This window comes from Podarcis muralis, chromosome 13, assembly GCF_964188315.1.
Source record: "Podarcis muralis chromosome 13, rPodMur119.hap1.1, whole genome shotgun sequence".
Classification (NCBI taxonomy): domain Eukaryota; kingdom Metazoa; phylum Chordata; class Lepidosauria; order Squamata; family Lacertidae; genus Podarcis; species Podarcis muralis.
In genome coordinates this window covers 40,926,971-40,948,963 of record NC_135667.1, presented here as the reverse complement: position 1 = coordinate 40,948,963, position 21,993 = coordinate 40,926,971, and the positions used below count along the sequence as shown (strand labels likewise).

Here is a 21,993-nt window from a genome sequence, read left to right as displayed (position 1 = left end):
TCTTCAAAAATTTTATTGGTTTTCACAAGATTATAAACAAATAAACACACAAGACAAACAAACATAAATCATAGCCTTCTTGAAAATTACACTTATTAACTTTGTTAAGTGACTTCCTCGCTTCCCCTTGGTTGAATTTTATTGCATGTCCTTTTAACGGTTTTCCAAATCCCAATTCTTATGAAATTTAACTTAAACATTAACATCCTTAAATCTTCACCTTATGGAATTAAACATATTAATTCATCACTTAACATAAATAAAACCCTAAGCCAATTAAGTATCTGCAAGCTATTTTCAATTAATTTAACTTAACAAATTTAACTAGATAATCATTAAATTTATTCCACTCTTCCTGATACTCCTCCTCCTTCTGGTCGTGGACTCTTCAGGTTAGGTCGGCCGGCTAGCTCCGAAAAATCCATCATCTTCATCTGCCATTCTTCTATTGTTGGTAATTCTTGGGAAGGGAGGGAAATTTTGGAGAGGGAAGTCAAGAAGTGCGTGAATGGAGGGTGGGGCGAAGGGGGCGGGGCCGGATGCTCTTATGCCACTGCTAATGAAAAGGAGCCTGTGATTGACAGCAATCAAACAGAACCTCCCAGGGATCACTACTCAATCCTGATCGACCAGTTGGACAACCCTGATCTATATGGGATAACACCTAGCATAGTTAGCAAGAAAGAGAAGCAGATCTCCAAAGGTCCATGGGACCTTGCTATGTACCATATGTTTTCGTGTATAACATGCCCCCGTGTATAAGACGCCCCCAATTTTTGGGGACTCAAAAGTAAGAAAATGGGGGGGGGGTGCCTAGAGTAGTTCAGCTTTTGGAGGGGGAGCTTGCCTACAGTTGTGGAGCTTTTTTTTGAGGGGGAATTGCCCAAAATCGCTCACCAATTGCACAATCGTCACCCTGCTCGTCGCCTTCTTTGTTTCGAAACTCCTTGTTCTTGATCCCTTGAGTCACATGCACACTTTAACAATTTTCCAAATACTGCCCTATATCCCTCTCCCCCCATACCCGTTACTTCCCTTCACCCATGTGCAATCTTCTCTACATAATATTATTTCTTTGTGCTTCCCAAATACAAAAAGAGAGAGCATTATTGGGTATAAATGATACTTCTTTTATTTATTGCAATGAATGATGTAAACAAAAATACATTTCAATTATAACAAGGGTGCTTGCCCACATTTCTATATAAACTACATTTAAAAATGTTCATTCCATTATTCCCTCAGGCTTAAAAATCAAACATACAATTAAGGAATAGTTAATTTATAGATAAAACCGAGAAAATCTCTCTTTTCTCTCACTCACGCACATACACACAACAGAAAAGGCACAAATACTGTATATTCATTTAAATCAAGACAAATACTTCATAGCACGCGACACAGCCAGTCTTACAGATTTGGAGAGACTTCCTTATCACACGATTTGTTTATTTATTTTGCATTTCTTCAATTTCTAAACCACCCTTCATCTGAGGATCGGAGGGCCGGTTTCTGTCATTATTCAAATGCAGCAATTATGCCGGGACACCGTATGAAAGTGCTAATTAAAAAGTTTCCATGGCTAATTTGGCTGCTATGAAAGTGAGAGCTGGAAGGCTTTTGAGTAATTAACAGAGAAGCAGAAGAAGACACCGGGGTGGGGATAGGTCCGTTTCGCTACTGGCAACAGGGAAGAGTGCAAACTTTTGGTTGGGTTTACAAGATGGGCCAGGACCAACCTGAACGCCGTTCAGCATAGATGTGCCTGACATTCATTGGAACGAACGCAGGGATGGCTAATGGACTTCATACATGCCATAAGCGCATAAAGACTTCATACGGTATTTACCACCCCAGCCTGTGGGCATCTCTACCAAAAAGTACTTTAAAATGTGGATCTTGCCACGTCCAGGCTAGCCATAAAACAAGCAAGGAAAGGGACCCAGATGGTGGTCCCCTTCTCTGGAAAGCTGGACCACACAGATGGGGAAACAGCACAGCCAGAATGGCTGGGAACTGTGTAATAAGGACTTTGTCCATCGATCTGATGGTGGTGGGGACTTGCTCCCCAGGAACAAGCCAGTTTGCTCCACCACCCGTTAATCTGGGAAGGGCTACATTCCCAATGCTTTAAGAAAACCTGATTCAACCGAACTCATTCAATGTTCCTACCTGGGTTGTGAGCAATCGCAAAGTCAATGAATCCTGACCTGACCCGCAGTGTCAGGCTTGGTCCCTCCACACCCCATTTACTTCATTTTACTTATTTGGTATTTTGCTTATTTGGTGTGGGCCTTTGTCAGGTGCTCCAGAACGGTGCATCTCGGCCCATGTCTCGAGATGCTGGAAGCGCTCAGGGTCAAGCAAAACACAGCTACTTTGGCACGAGAAGAAAATAAAGCTCGCCGACGAGGCTGTGCCCGCTACCCAGTGGAAAGCCGGAGAGACGGACAAAAGGCAACTAACTATGAGGCTACACTGGCCAGAATGATGCCAGCCGCTTGGATAAAGCACGCTGCGAGCTGGCCTGAGCGATCGGCTCCAGCGCTTGCACTAACAGCAGCGTTGCGAAGGCAAATCTGTGCCAAGTTGTGCACAAAGGGGAGCCCCCCTCTCTGAAGATAACAGACATACTATAAAGATGGTGCTCATTCCACCTGTCTGTTGGTGTCTGGGTGCAACCACCTAGAGCACATCTGGGACTCCAGTGCAACGCCAGCAATGCAGCAAGAACTGCAGCGAAGAAGCTAATGCCAAAAGAGGACACCCTTTCCAGGGTGCAATGGCTAATGCCACCTAGATCAGGCTTCCTCAACCTCGGCCCTCCAGATGTTTCTGGCCTACAACTCCCATGATCCCTAGCGAGCAGGACCAGGGGTCAGGGATGATGGGAATTGTAGTCTCAAAGCATCTGGAGGGCCGAGGTTGAGGAAGCCAGGGCAAGGGCAGCCCACGTGCTGCCGTCCAATGTTGTCGAGACTCCAACCAGTAGGGCCAATGGTCCTATGGAGCTAGGAGTCCACAACATCTGGAGGGCTTTAAGTGGGTGACCCCTGGCCTGGGGAGGGGGCGGTTTCTCTCAGGCACAACCTCTTTGGAACAAAAGGGGCTGGGGAAACTCCGTGGAAGCTGCTGCCAGCCCCTTGCCCCTGTGCTACGGAAAGCCCACCTCTTTTTAAGTACAGATCACTTTTAAAATTAAGGCCTGCATGAAATCCAAAGGGGTTTTCCCCCCTCTCCTATTCCCTCCCATACAAGGCTTTGGAGTCCCAAGGATTAATTACACAACCATCTTAGGTATGGGGGGGGGAATAGGAGGAGGAGAGCAGAGGGAGATATATATATATATATCCATTCATAAAAGGCACTTTGCTAAAACATGGCATGGGAGCCAGTTCTAAATTTATAGCCAGCACAATGGAGGGGCTATTTTAAGCTCCTGCTCAGTGTAGCAGCTTTAGAGATGTCTAGATGTGTGTCACAGACAAACATCTTTACAACCCTTCTCCTCCTCCCCCACCGTGCAAGATTCAAGGCACAAGAGGAAAGGAAGGCTGCTTAGAGGGGGAGTCTCTCTCTCTCTCTCTCTCCCCCCCACAGCCCTCCCCTAGCAGAAGCAATGCTAATTTCCAGGCACACACAGAACGAAGCCTGACCGATCCTTGGTGAAGTTTGGCTCTGATTGGTTTATTCTGGTTTCCACGGAGACGGTGCATTTCCGACCATGCATGCTGCACTGGACCGGATTGGCGACGCTGACTTGCAGGCGGCGTTTCTCACTGCAGGGTAAGAGAGAGAGGGGGGGGGGGGGACACATAAAGAAAGAGACTTTAAAGCGTGTGAAGGGGAGAAGAAAGGCCACCTTGAACTTGTAAGATCAGCTCCACCACCTCCTAACAGCTCGGGAGGCCGTGATTAACGGCCAAGATTAGAACGGATCATGCAAATGAAGAAAAAGAACCACCGACTCCTTCAGCCACGGTTCTGGAAAGGCCATAAGGGAGGGCAACTTGTGCATTCTTTGGGATGGGGCCAGGGAAGGTGCGTAGATAGAGCTACTCATCCAGGCTTAGGTATAGAGAGTCCCCTCTGTGCAACTGATGGAGTTCCCTCCAAGACAAACCCATTTCTGATATTAGCACTATTACCATATTTTGAAGCTTTTGGGAAAAAAGGGGTTTTAATTTCAAGGAATGAAAGCTTTATACCCAAGAGGCATAGGTAGGCAAACTAAGGCCCGTGGGCCGGATCCGGCCCAATCGCCTTCTCAATCTGGCCCACGGACAGTCCGGGAATCAGTGTGTTTTTACATGAGTAGAATGTGTCTTTTTATTTAAAATGAATCTTTGGGTTATTTGTGGGGCCTGCCTGGTGTTTTTACATGAGTAGAATATGTGCTTTTATTTAAAATGCATCTCTGGGTTATTTGTGGGGCATAGGAATTCGTTCACCCCCCCCATAATATATATATATATATATATTCCAGCCCCAGCCCCCCCCAGGTCTGAGGGACAGTGGACCGGTCCCCTGCTGAAAAAGTTTGCTGACTCCTGCAGAGTGACACGAAGACTGCAATTGTTTTAGCAAACAGCTTTCTAATACAGCTGTTCCAACGGAATCAGTTCCAGAGACTACTTTGCTGTATTTAAAAAAAATCATTCCTGATGGAGGTAAGAAGAGGGCCAACTCCTTTGCTCCTGTCATGTGGGTGAGACTTGGGTCCTTCCTTCACTGGCTTGCTCTCTCCTAACACTCCAACTTAGAAGCCCCACATAAGAAATTCAACCCCAGAGTGAAAAATCAGATCCCATAAAACAGCCCTGTTAAAAAACAAAACAAAACAAAACAAAAACACGACCCTTGGCTTGAGTGTCAGGCTTAAATAAAGAGAGTTCACAGTGTTTTTGACAATGCTGTCTAGAGGAAAGAATTTCCAGAAACTTAATGCAAAGAGAAACAGAATATTCAATTTTAAGCTGTTATTCAGCTTTTTAAAAAAATGTAATTTCCATTGCGGGGGTGCAGGACATTCAGCAACTTGGGTAATTTGCATGTTGGGTTTTAAGAATCTTCCCCGCTTCATGAGTGTAATAATGCAGTTTTATTTCCCTTACAGGAAAGACAGCTAACGATAATTTTAAATGCAAGAGCTGAAAGTGCAGCTAGCAAGATGAACATACCCAAATGCTGAAATCTGTTTGTTTGTTCTTAAAAAGGTCCTGCATCACTTACTGAAAAATGGGAACAGAATCCCCAAAACACTGCCAAATTTCTTTTTCTTTGGGAAACCTAAACTATCGCACCAATTCATTGTTTTCTGCCAACGCTTTCCATCAGAAAAATAATTTGCTCCCCCCCCCACACTTTTTAGGGAAAGAACCAAGGAGTGCTTAGATTGCACTTCTATGCACACCCTCCATGGGAGTAAGCCCCGTATGTGACTGTCTGCTGAATAAACATGCTCAGGGTTGTGCCGCTAATATAAAATATTAGTCTGCCTTTTTTTAAAGAAAAGAAATGAAAAGGGACAAGACTAACAAACAAGAAAGACAGTGCCCAACACTGATCGCTGTCACGTCAGGGTGCCATCGGGACAGGAGGCCAAGTCTTCCAGGTATTTAATACTTCTTGACTTAACGCCACAGTGAGTTGCATTGAAAATCCCTGATTAATTTGCTATTTTTGCAATGCCTTAGCAGACCCAGATGAACACATGGTAAAGCCACAGCAGATCACAGGTGGATGCATTTACAACATGAATCACCGGTGTGTGGGTGTGTAAGAGAGAACAATACTCCATACCAGGCTTCCTCAAACTCAGCCCTCCAGATGTTTTTGGCCTACAACTCCCATGATTCCTAGCTAGCAGGACCAGTGGTAAGGGATGATGGGAATTGTAGTCTCAAAAACATCTGGAGGGCAGAGTTTGAGAAAGCCTGCTCTATACTCTCAAGTTCATTTGGTTGAGCAAGAATGTAGCTGTTGGATATTGCTTTTACAAAGGGCACTGGCAACAAATTCTGCTTCTTGTTGTATCACCAGAGGTTCCATAATCAACATCATTCCCTCTCACTCATAGTTAACTCTCCTCTCCCATCGGCTGATCACATTCGACTAATTGACTCTTGAGATTTGTGGTATGGTGGAGTATAGGTAAAGCTAAAGGAGCCCTGGACGGTTAGGTCCAGTCAAAGGCGACTATGGGGCTACGGCGCTCATCTCGCTTTCAGGCCAAAGGAGCCAGCGCTTGTCCACAGACAGCTTTCTGGGTCATGTGGCCAGCAGGACTAAACCGCTTCCGGCGCAACAGGACACCGTGACGGAAACCAGAGCACACAGAAACGCTGTTTACCTTCCCGCCGCAGATAGATACCTATTTATCTACTTGCACTGGTGTGCTTTCAAACTGCTAGGTTGGCAGGAGCTGCGACAGAGCAACGGGAGCTCACCTCGTCACGCAGATTCGAACTGCCGACCTTCTGATCGGCAAGCCCAAGAGGCTAGGTGGGGATGAGTCTATCAAAAGGTGGTTTCCATCACTTTTGGATACTGTTATAGCAAGCTAGGGCACTGGTCTTCCAACACAGCTAAGTTGCGCAAAGGTGTGTGTTGGTGTAGCATCTGTTTCATGCAGTTTGACTATCATAGGAAAGCACTTTCCATTTCATCTTAAAACTCAACACTTTCCCAAGGGCAGTTCACAATGTTCTTTGTTTTTACTCTGACACGTAGAGGACATGTCTGAATTCCACAATTCTGTCAAGGCTGGGGGGAGAGGGGAGATGACATGAAGTTGGGTTGGCTGCAGAATTCAGCATCCTGAGCCCCTCTGTTCTCGTTAACATCCCACCACTCAATTTCTATTCCTCATGCCTGCAAAGTTAGATGTGAAAGCAGGTCGGCAATACTTTTTCAAAGCTTCAGAGCCAGAGGTGGTAAGAAGCTGTCTAAATAAGGGGACTACGGTGGCGCTGTGGTCTAAACCACTGAGCCTAGGACTTGCCGATCAGAAGGTTGGCGGTTCGAATCCCTGCAATGGGGTGAGCTTCCATTGCTCGGTCCCAGCTCCTGCCCACCTAGCAGTTCAAAAGCACGTCAAAGTGCAAGTAGATAAATAGGTACCGCTCTGGCGGGAAGGTAAACAGCGTTCTGGTTTGCCAGAAGCGGCTTAGTCATGCTGGCCACATGACCCAGAAGCTGTCTGTGGACAAACGCCGGCTCCCTCGGCCTATAGAGCAAGATGAGCGCCGCAACACCGTCACTGGACCTAATGGTCAGGGGTTTTAGCAGTTTTCACTGCTGTGCGTGAACCTCCCCATCTCAAGGATAGGCACTTAAAATAAAACAGCAAAAGCAGAAATATGCAAAATAAGCAAACATAAACACATTCAGGATCTTGGCTGCCAGTACAAAACTGTGCATGCACATGCAGAATACACTTGCCTATCGGAACAAGAAGCAGAAATAGCACAGAGCCAGTTTCATCAAAAGTTCACAGGAAGTCATTTGCAGACAGCCTCCTGCCCACAGACCAGTTCAGTAACCTCTGCTCTTGAAAGGCTGCCGAAATGATTCATCCAATGTGTGCTACAGAAGCTGTTTTTCTTTCCCCCTTTTAATAAAAACAAACAGCGAGGGTCTAACCATGAAAAACAAGCAGTATTTACTTTTCTGGTTTGTGCCATAGGCCTCTCTCACTACAACATTTTAATGCCAACTGGGGCCATGTATGTGTCTGGGGTCACAGTCCACACGTAGAAAGCATGCATGGGAAGGCGGTGACTGTAGCAGCAATGTCCCTAACAACAGAGGGCTTTTGAAAGCTGGCTTGTAAGACGCTGCTTCAGTCTCCAAACCGTAACTAAGAGCTCAGTGCTTCAGGGACAGTCCCAAACAGAAAAGGCAGGTCCAGATTCAAAAGGCCAGCTCACAAATAATGGGAGACAAATCCAGGAAATCCGAAATCCCAAGGGGGCAGAAAAGGCTATTTATGTACGTGGCCCTGGCTGCGCGGATGCTACTAGCCCAGAGATGGAAAGAAGATAAAGTCCTTACCAGAAAAGAATGGCAGATCAAGTTGATGGACTATGCCAAAATGGCAAAAATGACCGGAAGAATCAGAAATCAGGAAGACCAGAATTTTAATAAGGAATAAGGAAAATTTATAAATTATCTTAAAAACCACTGTAAACAATTAAAACTGTTAGCAGGACTAGAGTAGCACTTGTAGTTTAATGGTGAATTTTGGACATAATGGAGATGTGAAAGATTTGGATTATCCTAAAAGATGCAGGAGGAAATGATTAACAATAGGATCCACAAAGGGGAGGAGGGGGAAGTCCAGAAGATTCCTTGGAATCTTGTTTTTTTGTTATATGTTGGATATGTGATCGTAAAACTCAGATTTGAAAACCAAATAAACAAATAATAATAAAAAGGATTCTCTATGGGCTGTTTAAGATAAGAATCATACTATTATGCTACCGACACTTTTCTTAGATGATTATGTGCTCTGCATTTTTCGGCATACATCTTTAGGTGTACATGTTGCACAATGCACCTGACCTTTGTTGCTGCTCACCATTAGCAAGGAGCAGGGCGGACAACTCAAAGTGTCTTGAAACAGTTGTGCATGCCTGCGTGCAGCAGAGAACAAAGGGAATGTACCTGTCTGTTCTGGTGTTGCTTCCCAAGCCAGCACTTGCCTGCCACCGGTCAACCTAATTCTCTCATGTCCAAGCCGAAGACTTAGACAACCTTACCAGACTGCTGCGCATATTTCAGGTGTCATAGCACCTACCCAAACAAGCGCAACTTGTTGAAACCATCTCCTGTGAGCACCTGCCCTGGCGTTCATGAGAGCTGAACACAGAGGAACTTATTTCCAGGGGAGTATGCCCCATATTTGTTTAATCTACACCCCCCCACCCTTCAATGTAAAAACATTTCACAAAAACTATTGCGCAACTCTGCTCAACATTTCTTTCAAAGGGCGAAACTCCCTCCCTAGCAAATTGCCTTCTGATTTATACAATGGCAGGTAATTGAAAGCTATGTTATTTTGTGAATTGGTGTCACCCTTGCTGTTATTTTTAAATTAAAAAACACAACACTATCCTCTAGTTCCCAGAAAGACAGAAAATCTAATAATAATAATAATGATAGGGTGGCCAGAAGACAAAATGAGTCAGAAAGCTGCAATACATGGCATTCTTGCCTAAATTGTTTTTGGAGAGACGAATGTGGCAGACAGCTGGACTGAAAATGGTACCCAAACACATGAGAGGCAGGTTCTAGCAGAGATGATCTGACCTTAGATTATCTCAGAGTCTTCTTTACCTCAAACGTAAACAGACCCCAGGAGCTATACTGCTAGGCTTACTCATTAAATCCACCAGCGGGTCTAGCTCAGGGGTAGGCAAACTGAGGCCCGGGGACCGGATGCAAACCCATCACAAACCCATTTCTGATATTTGCACTATTTCCATATTTTGAAGCTTTTGAAAAAAAGGGTTTTAAATTTCAAGGAACGAAGCACACCAAAGCTTTATACCCAAGCGGCATAGGTAGGCAAACTAAGGCCTGGGGGCTGGATCCGGCCCAGTCGCCTTCTCAATCCGGCCTGTGGACGGTCCAGGAATCAGCGTGTTTTTACATGAGTAGAATGTGTCCTTTTATTTAAAATGAATCTCTGGGTTATTTGTGGGGCCTGCCTGGTGTTTTTACATGAGTAGAATGTGTGTTCATTTAAAATGCATCTCTGGGTTATTTGCATGGCATAGGAATTCGTTCATATTTTTTTTCCAAAATATAGTCCGGTCCACCACATGGTCTGAGGGACGGTGGACCGGCCCACGGCTGAAAAAGGTTGCTGACCCCTGCTCTAGCTTCAGGATTTCAGAGTTACTTGCATGTGGGCAAATGGTGCTGCTCGCATTCCATTTTGCACCCAGCGTGCTTCAACGTCATGGAGAGAAGGTTTAAAATGGAAGAAACGTGACAAGCCAGAGTTCACTTCAGCTAGAATATTACTCACACTGTTCCATGGAAGAAACAAGAGAAGAGAAACAGTCTGTGCGGGAGAAAAGCAGAGGGGTGGAGGGTTTCTGAAGGGAGAAACCACTGCTTTCCAACACTACAGCTCTCTTGGTCCTGGTCACCATAGTAACCTGGATATTAGCCGTTCAATCTGATAGTGCATCACTGCCAGCCAACCAGAAGATGTGACTGTCATGCATGCTCTTATTTGGCTGGGGGGCGGGCGGGGGTGGGGCTAGAGGCTGCTGCCTCCTCTAGGGATGCCTGCTTACGACCCAATTTTAAAACCGATCGCTAATTAGTATTAGGGAAGGCCAACGTGAGCAGCGTTTTGCAATCCTCGTTCATCTGCACAGCTCTGCAGCACAACAACATTTATTCGGGAAATGCTCACGCACTTGCAGGTGACTTCTTCCTGCAACATCTAACGGTCGCTAAACAGGACGTGGGACAGGAAATCCACCCCCCCCCACCCAGAACAGGGTGAGCTTGGGGGTACAAGTTGCTGGTTTTGTGCTCTGTTTTGCTCTGCTGCTCACAAAAACCTTGCAGTTGTTGGGAGATGGAGCTATTGGCACAAGGTGACTTTTGGGTGGATTGAGGGCATAGGGCAGACTGAACGCCGTGACCCAGCACGCTCGCAGAAAGCTTCCCTCTGGAAGCACTGCAAGATCTGGAACCTGAACACAGAACCGCCAAACCGAGCAGTTTTGTTCACTTAAGCGCATAGATGGTACTGGTTTGTTCCATCAGCCCAAAGCCTACGACAAGCATGCCCATTTTGTGTACAACGCATCCGAATAGTAAGTCCATTCAAGGAGGACAGGTCACAAAGTGTCTTCAGGGTTCATGTCTCCAACATCCACTTCATATCTTTGGGACTTCTCTCCATGAGCAACTTGCCAACATCCAGGCATTTCTTAAGAGCCATTCAAAAGACACACACTCATCAGGGCTTTCAGTGGCAATGGGAAGATCTGGAACCTTTAACTTTAATTTTACTGAATGGTTAGAGCAAAGTTCAGTTGCCCACTCCAAATAATCTTGGATAAAGAGAGCAAAAACAAACAAACAAACAAACAAACCAAAAAGGAATACAGTGGTACCTCTGGTTATGAATTTAATTCGTTCCAGAGGTCCGTTCTTAACCTGAAACCGTTCTTAACCCGAGGTACCACTTTAGCTAATGGGGCCTCCCACTGCCGCCTTGCCACCAGCGCACAATTTCTGTTCTCTCCTGAGGTAAAGTTCTTAACCCAAGGTACTACTTCTGGGTTAGCAGAGTCTAACACCCGAGGTGTTTGTAACCCGAGGTACCACTGTACATCAAATAATGACTATTGGTCACCATCCTGAATTAGTTTCCGTGTCCGTTTTTGTTTGTTTGTTTGTTCTTGGCTACAACCTGAATTTAGCTGACCAATAAAAGATGATGATGATGATTACTAGCTGTTAGTTAAGAGCGGCATCAGCAAAGTGGCTCTAGGCCCATCCCTAAAAAGAGGGCACTATGGCAGTCCCAAAGCTGAAGTTTTAGCAGGTAAGCATTGGAAGGTGCAGAATGCTTGTGCATCTCTCTTTGTTGATCAGGACGGCAGACACATTCCACCTCTCCAAAAGTTCAACTGCGACGCCTGAGCTAGCAACCCTTAAGCTAGCTGTTCCCCTGCACACCTCCAGGTACGTCCAGGACGTAGTAGAAACATGTGGTGCAATGCCTAACTCATTATGGGTGGCAGTGCTTTGCTATTAGCCTATAAAGATCTGAATTATTTGGGATCCAAATATCTTTCCAAACGCCAACAGGCCCAGGAATTATGATCATCGGGAGAGGCCCTGATTGTTGTCCCCATCTACCGCAGAAGCTGGGAGGGTGGTGACATGAGAAAGGCCTTTTCTTGGTGGAGACACCCTGGTTACAGAACCACCTCCTGGGGAAAATCAAATCTGCCCCCACTTCTGATATTTTTACATGTAAGCTGAAGACTTTTCTGTTTGCCCAGGCATTTGGAACATGAAAGCTGTCCTGGATTGTGGCTATTTGGGCTATCACTCATGTTACACTGATTTCATCATTGATCGTGTGGTTTTTATTTGATACTTGTCTGTTATGTTATCGTGGTTTATTTATTTATTTTATTTATTGAATATATATACCGCTCTATACCCGAAGGTCTCAGGGCGGTTCACAGAAAAGATCACAATATATAAAACCAAAATAAGAACAATAACCCCCCCCCAAAAAAAAGAGCCACATTTTAAAAGGATATAGGATGTCCATCAGGTCAACCAAAGGCCTGGTTAAAAAGGAACATTTTTGCCTGGCGCTATATAAAGGCGCCAGACAAACTTCCCTGGGGAGAGCATTCTGCAGACAGGGAACCACTGCAGAGAAGGCCCCGTTCTCGTGTTGCCACCCTCTGGACCTCTCAAGGAGGAGGCACACGAAGGAGGGCCTCAGAAGATGATCTCGGGGTTTGGGTAGGTTTGAATCTTCGCTTTCGCTATTCCCGCAAAATCAGCATCACACCAACAAACAGCTTCTTGCTCTAATCTCAGTGAACAAGATGAACAATAGCCAATAGTCAGCTCCAATCTGGTACCCCTCCAAGTGTTTTGAACTACATCTTCCATCTGCCCCAGCGAGCAAGGCCCACTATCAGGGTTTAGGAAAGCTGAAATCCCAAACATTTGGATGGCACCAGGTTGGCTAAGGCTGCCTTAAGTAAATAATATAAACAAGGGCTCCTCTTTTTTTTCTTTTTGCAAGACCCTTTTAAATATTCAAAATGATCTCTTTTTCCTCTTTCCTAGACCAGACTATTTGCGAGCTGCCTCCCCACCCCCAATCTACATTGCTGGGCTCCAAGTACAGGGAAATCAGTGCAAGAATGGAAAGGACTTGTCTTTCCCCTCTCAACAGAACTGCCTCCTCATTGCTCTGAGCATGGCTGTTCTTATGCAGTCTTGTAGCGAGGATACAATGGTGAAAGAGGAAGAAAAGGGATTTCTGCCCTCAGATCCTCTCCCAAACCTTTAGTCTGCCAGTAACTCATTGTGGAGCTCAGCTTCTTCCTGTGACCTACCAGTTAATGATGGCTGATCTAGGTCACGGCTAGAAAAGGTATTCAAATTCCCAGGCAAATGTTGCTCAACCCAGTCTGTGGGTGACAGTCGCTATGAGACTGAACAATCAAGTTGCAAAGTTCCCAGCTGAAATCTTGCCTATGCTATGAACTCAGGACATGATCTTGAAATGGTTTTTCTTTTTTTTGCGGGGGCGGGGGCGGGAATAATTGCATAGACTAGCATGCAGGATTGCTATAAGAGTTCAGCAATTTCAGTGTGCTCTTATAAGCCGTATGGTACCTTGGTTCCCAAACTCAATCCATTCTGGAAGTCTATTTGAAGTCCAAAACGTTTGCAAACCAAGGCACGGCTTCTGATTGGCCCCAGAAACAGTGCCGACAGCCGAAACGGACGTTCAGCTTCCAAAAAACGTTCGCAAACTGGAACACTTACTTCTAGGTTTGTGACGTTCAGGAGCCGATTTGTCCAAGAACCAAGGTACCACTGTAAATGTGAAGCGATTTGTTTTGGCCTTTCCAACTATTTTATTAGAAATATTTACCATGCTGTTCCAGGATGGGGCTCATACAAAATCAGCGTAATGAATTAAAACAACATATGACATTAAACTTCAATTAAAATCATTATCTTTGTAGCTTGCTAACACCCTGGATTTTACGTATCTTAGAGGCGCGACAGGAGTCAGCCTTGGGGGGCAGAGTTACTAGGACATAAAGGAAGCCACCTGCTTTCACAAATATGTGCGAGGAAGGGACTGCAGTCACCAAAGGCGACTCATTGAGGATAGGAAATCTGAAGTCAAGGAGGCAGCACTTATGAAGAGATATTCTTCCAGAATGACACAGGGTGCTGAAGGGGTAAATAACATGGGGAGGGAAATCTATATTTGACCTCTTCATGGTGCCTGGAGGGAGAACACAAGGCAAGGTAGGCAACGTTAAAAGAAAGCGACAGCTCACACTCTAGGTGACTGGCATCAACCAAGAGATCTCAAGAGCCCGTAAAGGAAAACCACAAATTTATCTTCCAAGAAGGAAGTTTCACAACTAACTGAGATGGCCTGCTCTTAACCTCTTAAAACTGCGAGGAGAACTGAAAACATTGTTTACCATGAGTTTGTTGCAGGCTGCTCAGGGCTGGCTTACGCTGTAATTTGACAGAAAGTGGAAGCAGGCACAGAAGTAATCTTCCCAAGAATCTCAGCTTGCACTTTAAAAAAAGGAAGTTTCTAGTCCTCATGGAACATGCACAAAATAAGGCGAATCATGCAAATTTGACCAACTTGTGTAGTTTCTACGGGTCAGAATTTAAGTTTTCTTGGTGTGGGATTTTTTAAAAAAAGTGTGGAGTAGGCAGAGTCCTAACCTTGCTCCTGTCTGACGCTCTCTAGTGCCTGTTAAGAACATAGGAAGATAGGAAGCTACCTTATACGAATTCAGACTACTGGTCCATCCAGCATAGTACTGTCTGCATTGACCCTCCAAGGTACCAGGCAGGGTCTACCTGGAGATGTTTGTTATTGACCTTGTGCTCCTCCAATGAGCTACAGCCCTTCTGTTATTTGAGATGGTCCTCCAGAGACTGTTCTACAACTTGTCTTCCACTCCTCTCCACTTCTGCCAGATTAGTCACGGTGCTTGCCAGGCCAGTACCAAACTGAGCAGAGGAGACATTTCCAGGCACACTGTCCTCAAATCCTCTCCCACTGTCATGCAAAATTAGCAAAAAAGGCAGAAACATGTCATTGCAGGAAGGGGTGTGTGGAGAGAGCACCCACTACATTGTGAGGAGTGCCCCCATTATTATTTTTTAAGTGACCTACATACTGCAGGGGAAAACAAAACAAAAAAAGTTTATAAATCCTGACGTATGTTGGCTATTGTGACCTGGAAGGAAGTGGTGTGTTATCCGTGACACTGTGTCGATGGGCTCACTTGCTTGTGCTACCTAGAAATGTGTGAATGGACTGGTTATCTCCTGGTAGCAAACTGTGTCTTGGACTCTACTGATATATCTAGAGGGAGTGGATGAATGTTGGTGTGCAGGGTAGCACAGTTACATAGATTTTTTTACCTGTTGCTGGTATGTATTACAGTGGTGCCCCGCAAGACGAATGCCTCGCAAGACGAAAAACTCGCAAGACGAAAGAGTTTTCCGTTTTTTGAGTCGTTCCGCAAGACGAATTTCCCTATGGGCTTGCTTCGCAAGACGAAACGTCTTGCGAGTTATTGCGAGTTTGTTTCCTTTTTCTTAAAGCCGCTAAGCCACTAAGCCGTTAATAGCCGCTAAGCCGCTAATAGCCGTGCTTCGCAAGATGAAAAAACCGCAAGACGAAGAGACTCGCGGAACGGATTAATTTCGTCTTGCGAGGCACCACTGTACATGGGCCAGATTCCTCAAACTGGCCGTGACCTTATAAGTCAAGAAAAATAGGCAGACATGCTTTGGAGTCTAATCAGAACTCTCAGCTTGTTGCACATTCGTCTTGATTCATCTTTTACCTGTATCAAATGACCCGCATAATTGGGTTCTCCTACAGGTGCACTCCTCATCTCCACAGAGATAGGCGTCATCAGTATTTAAAATATGCATTTTGGGGGCATACAAGGGAGTAGGGAGCTATTTGCCCCCACCAGAGCTCTCTGATTGCTCTCGATATGGCTTATAGTCAGGCAGCGTGCGGCGAGGCACAGGAATGCTGTTCTCCAATCATACTAGATTCTGCCAAAAAACTCTTTACCCGCCCTTATCAAAGACCTTGGATCAGAAGAATTCATCAGGCTACACATTTTGGAATCCAGAGCAAAGCGCGGCGACAACTGCAATTTAATGAATGTCAGCTTTTTAATCGGTGCTCATAGAGAATTCAAAGCTACAATCTGTGAAGAACCACCACCTGCCCTTTCTGCTTTAGCTGCTATCGTGGGACTCCCCGGCCAATCTGCGTAGGCCTGGAAAGGGCAACTCTGCCAGCAGACACTATCTCCTTTAAAGCAGTGACCTAGTTCTGTTCCTGCTCTTCCCAATTTACCAAGAGAAGGATGCATTCACAGAAATGAATAGGCGCGTGTGTGAAAATCTTGTAGCCTTGAACTGCAATCTCACCTAAAGCAGAACTTTAAGGGTGGGGGATCACTTTTATGCCTAAAACAAGAAGAGATGGTAAGATGAGGGAAAACCTTATACAGTGGTACCTCGGGTTACATACGCTTCAGGTTACAGATGCTTCAGGTTACAGACTCCGCTAAGCCAGAAATATTACCTTGGGTTAAGAACTTTGCTTCAGGATGAGAACAGAAATTGCACGTTTCAGTTTCAGGTTAAGAACGGACCACCGGAACGAATTAAGTACTTAACCTGAGGTACCACTGTACAGTCAAATCTCGGCTCCTGAACTGCTCCATTTTCGAACGTTTCAGCTCCTGAATGCCAAAAACCCGGAAGTCAATGCTCTGGTTTTCAAATGTTTTTTGGAAGCCAAACATCCAACACAGGTTCCGATTGAGTCCAGGAAGCTCTTGCAACCAATCGGAAGCGGCGCCTTGGTTGTGGAATGTTTCAGAAGCAGAACAGGCTTCCGGAACGGATTACGTTCGACAAGTGAGGTTTGACTGTTTGTGTGTGTACATGTGTATATTTCAGCCTGAATTGTCAAGGGGTTTCTCACGGATACACAAATTATTACTGAACACTCACAAGAGGTAACAGAGAAGAAGGCTTGATTTCTTAAATAGAAGTGCTGGAAGAATAAGCTGGTTTTAAGAACTGCGCAACATTCTTAGCAAGGCTTGCATGCCAAACATGCCGGTGCGTGCCAGGGTTTTCCTCAAAGGCCAAGTAAAAGCACTCTGCACATGGCTCAGAGGCACTCTTGTGTTTATATCACATGTTTGAGAGGCAACTCATAACAGGCACGAATAAGCCAGGGGGACACCTGGCTTGAGAGCAGTACATGTGAAAAGGATCTAGGAGTCTTGGTTGACCACAAACTTGACATGAGCCAACAGTGTGACGCGGCAGCTAAAAAAGCCAATGCAATTCTGGGCTGCCTCAATAGGAGTATAGCATCTAGATCAAGGGAAGTAATAGTGCCACTGTATTCTGCTCTGGTCAGACCTCACCTGGAGTACTGTGTCCAGTTCTGGGCACCACAGTTCAAGAAGGACACTGACAAACTGGAACGTGTCCAGAGGAGGGCAACCAAAATGGTCAAAGGCCTGGAAACGATGCCTTATGAGGAACGGCTAAGGGAGCTGGGCATGTTTAGCCTGGAGAAGAGGAGGTTAAGGGGTGATATGATAGCCATGTTCAAATATATAAAAGGATGTCATATACAGGAGGGAGAAAGGTTGTTTTCTGCTGCTCCAGAGAAGCGGACACGGAGCAATGGATCCAAACTACAAGAAAGAAGATTCCGCCTAAACATTAGGAAGAACTTCCTGACAGTAAGAGCTGTTCGACAGTGGAATTTGCTGCCAAGGAGTGTGGTGGAGTCTCCATCTTTGGAGGTCTTTAAGCAGAGGCTTGACAACCATATGTCAGGAGTGCTCTGATGGTGTTTCCTGCTTGGCAGGGGGTTGGACTCGATGGCCCTTGTGGTCTCTTCCAACTCTATGATTCTATGTTATGAGGTCAAGTCTTGGCACCCCTTATACTGAGGCAAGTTCTTAACCATGAGACTGACTTCCAGAACAATAAACGCTAAGCGAGGAAGGAACAAGCTCCTTTATGACCTTTTCAGTCTAGTGGCAGGTTTTCATTAGGCACCGGTAGGTAGGGAGCTGATGGCTATCACAGCAATCTGATGGCTTTGAGTTTACTGAAAATTCTTCCTTGCGATCAGCACTGAGGAATAACTCAGCACAAATATAATAGATACCAGCAGAGGGGACAGCAAGGGAGCAGAACGACGCCATGAAGCAATAATCAAGGGAAAAAGACAACTGGGACATGGATCAAAACATTCTGCCACTCAATGTCTTTACGGTGCTGTACATTAGGAGCTGGCAGTCTGCCCACTGTCTGGAGGTCAGCCCTCATCCTCTAATGTACCACCTTGTGCCACCACTGTTCCTCTGTAGTAGTAGTAGTAGTAGTAGTAGTAGTAATAGTAGTAGTAGTAGGAATAATAATAATAATAATAATAATAATAATAATAATTATTATTATTATTATTATTATTTATTTATACCCCGCCGATCTGGCTGGGTTTCCCCAGCCACTCTGGGTGACTTCCAGCAAAATATTAAAATACAATAATTCATCTAATATTGAAAGCTTCCCTAAACAGGGCTGCCTTCAGATGTCTTCTAAAAGCCAGACAGTTGTTTATTTCTTTGACATCTGGTGGGAGGGCGTTCCACAGGGCGGGTGGTATAAGACAGCTCCCTGTCTATGTTCCAGCAGGGCCGGCCCTAGACATTTTGGTGCCCAGACAAACCACAAAATTGCACCCATTCCCCCAGTCAGGGAAGAAGGGCTGAGGAAAGATCTACAGGAATGAGGGGGAGAGAATAAAGATCTACATCAGGATCTGCCACTCCTGTAGACCCTGCCTCCTGAGGCGGCCTCCTCACCTTGCCTCACGGGTGGTCCAGCCCTGCTGTTCTGGGACTCGGATCAGGGTCCAGAGGTAACTTTGCCCTGAGAGTCTCCTCAGTTCGAATTCCGCCCTCCACCTGCCAGCGTGGCTCCGCCCACACAGGCTGCCAGTCCCCGCCCCCTCCCTCCCTCCTGTCTGGCTTCGTAGCTGCAACCATGCCACTCCCAGTGCTGTTCCTTTATCAAATGGTGCGTGTTGGAAATGGGAGGTGGAAATGAAAACGAAGGCCTGATCTGGTCTGCTGGATCTCTTGCAAAGGAAAAAGGTAGCAAGCCCAGAAGAAACTCATCCTTCAGTCTACAGATTTCAAAAAGTAGGAGAAACTCCAGCATTGTGTTAATTAAAGAAGCAAAGGGCATTTAACATATGGCATGCCATATTTCGTTGCTCCCGTTTCAGCACCAGAAGAGCGAGCCCCACCTCTCTTTCCTATCTTATCCCTGCAGGAGTGAGGAGGAGTTCATGCTAAATGCTATTTCTGATGAACTAAGAGCTTACTGCCTGCCTCGCCCCTTCTCTTAACAAGGTGATTCGGTAGTTGTTAAAAAGCTGCCAATTATCAGCAGAAACACAGTGACCCATATCCTACGATGCTGTTCCCAAATCTTCTATGTGTCACAAAGCAATTTTGGTATGTTAACACCCTCGTACCCTTGCACCTTGATCGCTCTTCTAATACAGTGGTGCCTCGCAAGACGAAATTAATTCGTTCCGCAAGTTTTTTCTTCTTGCGAGTTTTTCATCTTGCGAAGCACGGTTTCCCATAGGAATGCATTGAAAATCAATCAATGCGTTCCTATGGAGACCGTCCGGGGACAGAGGGGAAGCGCCGCGCGCCTTCCCCTCTGTCCCCGGACCTGTTTAAAGCAAGGGGCGGCGGGGAGAAGATTGCTTCTCCCTGTTGCCTGCCCCGCAATCTCCGGGGACAGAGGGGAAGGCGCGCGCGCCTTCCCCTCTGTCCCCGGACCTGTTTTAAAGCAAGGGAAGGGGCAGCGGGGAGAATCGCTTCTCCCTGTTGCCGCCCCTTGGTTCAAAAGGGGTCCGGGGACAGCGGGGAAGACGCGCTGCGCTTCCCCGCTATCCCCGGAGCTTGCGGGGCAAGCTTCGTTTTGCGAAGCAAGCCCATAGGGAAATGCGTCTTGCGAAGCGGCTAAGAAAACGAAAAACTCCTTCGTCTAGTGAGTTTTTCGTCTTCCGAGGCGTTCGTCTTGCGGGGTACCACTGTATAACATTCTAGGCTGCTTTCGTATGAACAAAATGCTTGCCAATTTCCCCCCCACCCCACAAACTGACTCACTGCATTAAAAATCCAGGCAAACCTCGAAGCACCTGGCCAAGAGAAAGCCAAGCAGGAGAGGTGGAATTTCCCATCCGCTCACCCTCTCTGTCTCCCGTGCAAACAAAGGCTTTTGCAGAGGGCAACTGGATCCATGAAGTGGAGCATCAATTGCATTTTGTCAACCGCATACTGGAAAACTTCTGAATTATCTGCTAAAAGGGCAGCACTGAATTTCCAAGAATTTGCAGTGCATTAAGCTTTTAGCGTTAATTGATTTTACTTTAGCCATTGAACTGAAGAACGTTCTCCCCCTGCTCGCCTCCGTCGTTTCAATGGATTTCTAATGAATGTACCAGAATCCAATCTCTCATATTTCTGTCTATGAAAAATTGAAAGGGAACCAAACCGCCCAAAAAAAAGGGTAATCAAGCCAAAAGGTTGAGGAAGCCAATTGCAGAGTAAATGCTGTCAGGAGGGTAACAGATGAATTCTTTGTTCTGAGGCTATCGCAGCATTTCAAGAGACTCCCTGTAAATTGCTATTTATTTTGTGAAGGGCTGCTGCAGTGACAAGATAACATGCTGTGGGCTTGGGAGTAATCCCCAAGGATGGAAAAGACCCACACTCCACCTTTTGAGGTAGATGCTTGCATGCAGACAAAGGACGAATTAACCTCTAATCTCATTACATGGATGACATGTGATGTGTCCGGAAGACTGTGGACATATGGAAAGGCTACACTGGCCTTTCTCATCAAAACAAAAAATTCCTCCCCACAAAAAAAGAATTTTAAAAAGGCATATGATTGCCATTATCAATTCCGTGTCCAGAGTTTGGGTGCCAAATTTCTTTCAGCTGTCAAAAAGCACTGCACATGTGTCTAAGCTTCAGTACAATTATGTCCCAACTACATAAATATTTAAGATTCCCACTCATACCTCAAAGGTTCTTCCCTTGCAAATTGATTTAATACAGCAGCATAGAACTGCCAATAGTTAATGGCAAGCCTGGTCCCTGGCATAACTTATCCAAACCTAACATATGAAGTATTAAAGCCAATCTCTGTCTGAGTTCGCTAATCTGTAAAATGTTATATTATATTCCTATATAAAATGTGTCCGTCAGCTAAAGAAAACTTAAGTTACATTTGTGTTAAACACAATAGTTCTAAAGCAAGAAACATACTTCGTTAGTAGATAATGTGTAAGTATGATCTCAGAAGAGACATCATCTCCTCAGAGAATGAGGCTGTGTCTCTTCCTACCGGAGCTTTTTTGCAGCCAAAACTCAGTTCCGGCACCTGTCAGGTGGGTGCCACTAGCATTCCAAGAGAACAAGGGAGGTGTTCATGTTGAGTTCTGTCACCTTTTTCCCCTGGAAAAATAGTACTGGTGGCTACCACATGCAGTTCTAAGAAGTACTTGCATTCATATTAATCGATATTTAATGATAAACAGGGGCATTTTTTAGATATTGGAAGTTTTTTTTAAAAAAAATATTAATTTGGTGGATCAATTAAACATTGCATCCTGCAGTATTAATGCCATATTGACTGATACCTTTGCGATTATTTACTTATTTTCTATTTAAAATAGTTTTCCAAGCCAGTGCTGATTTCTGACACTTATTTATACTCGTTATACATATTTCCCCGGAGAATATGGGGGGAAATTTTGGAACATAAAATAGTATTTAAGAAGAAAAATTACCATGCAAATACCAGGTAAAGGCATATTTCCTTTCGTTATTACATTGCGGTGCGACATATGCCTACTCTGAAGTCCTCCCAAGTGAGTGCATGTAAGATTGCAGCCTGAGACCCAGAAATGAGTAAACAGGTCTATGGGAGTGAGAAGGCTGGGGTGTGTGTGTTTGGGTGTGTGTGTGGCTAGCAATATTTGTAGACTTATTTGCAAGGCTGTTTTAGCCGAATCAACGAACAGAAGCTATTGCAGAGTGACAGAGAAGCGGACAGAGATGGATC

General features: G+C 45.4%; 1 protein-coding gene across 2 annotated transcripts in view; it reads right to left on the bottom strand.

Moving 5' to 3' along the window:
* Positions 1-1,106: 1,106 nt before the first annotated feature.
* Positions 1,107-21,993, bottom strand: part of MYO1D (myosin ID) — a 181,746-nt gene continuing 160,859 nt past the window's right edge. For both annotated transcript variants that reach the window (XM_077917458.1, XM_028704045.2), the window contains one exon: positions 1,107-3,779. In XM_077917458.1, coding sequence (XP_077773584.1) covers positions 3,623-3,779 — 157 coding nt within the window. In that variant the 3' untranslated portion in view covers positions 1,107-3,622. The remainder of the gene's footprint in view (positions 3,780-21,993) is intronic.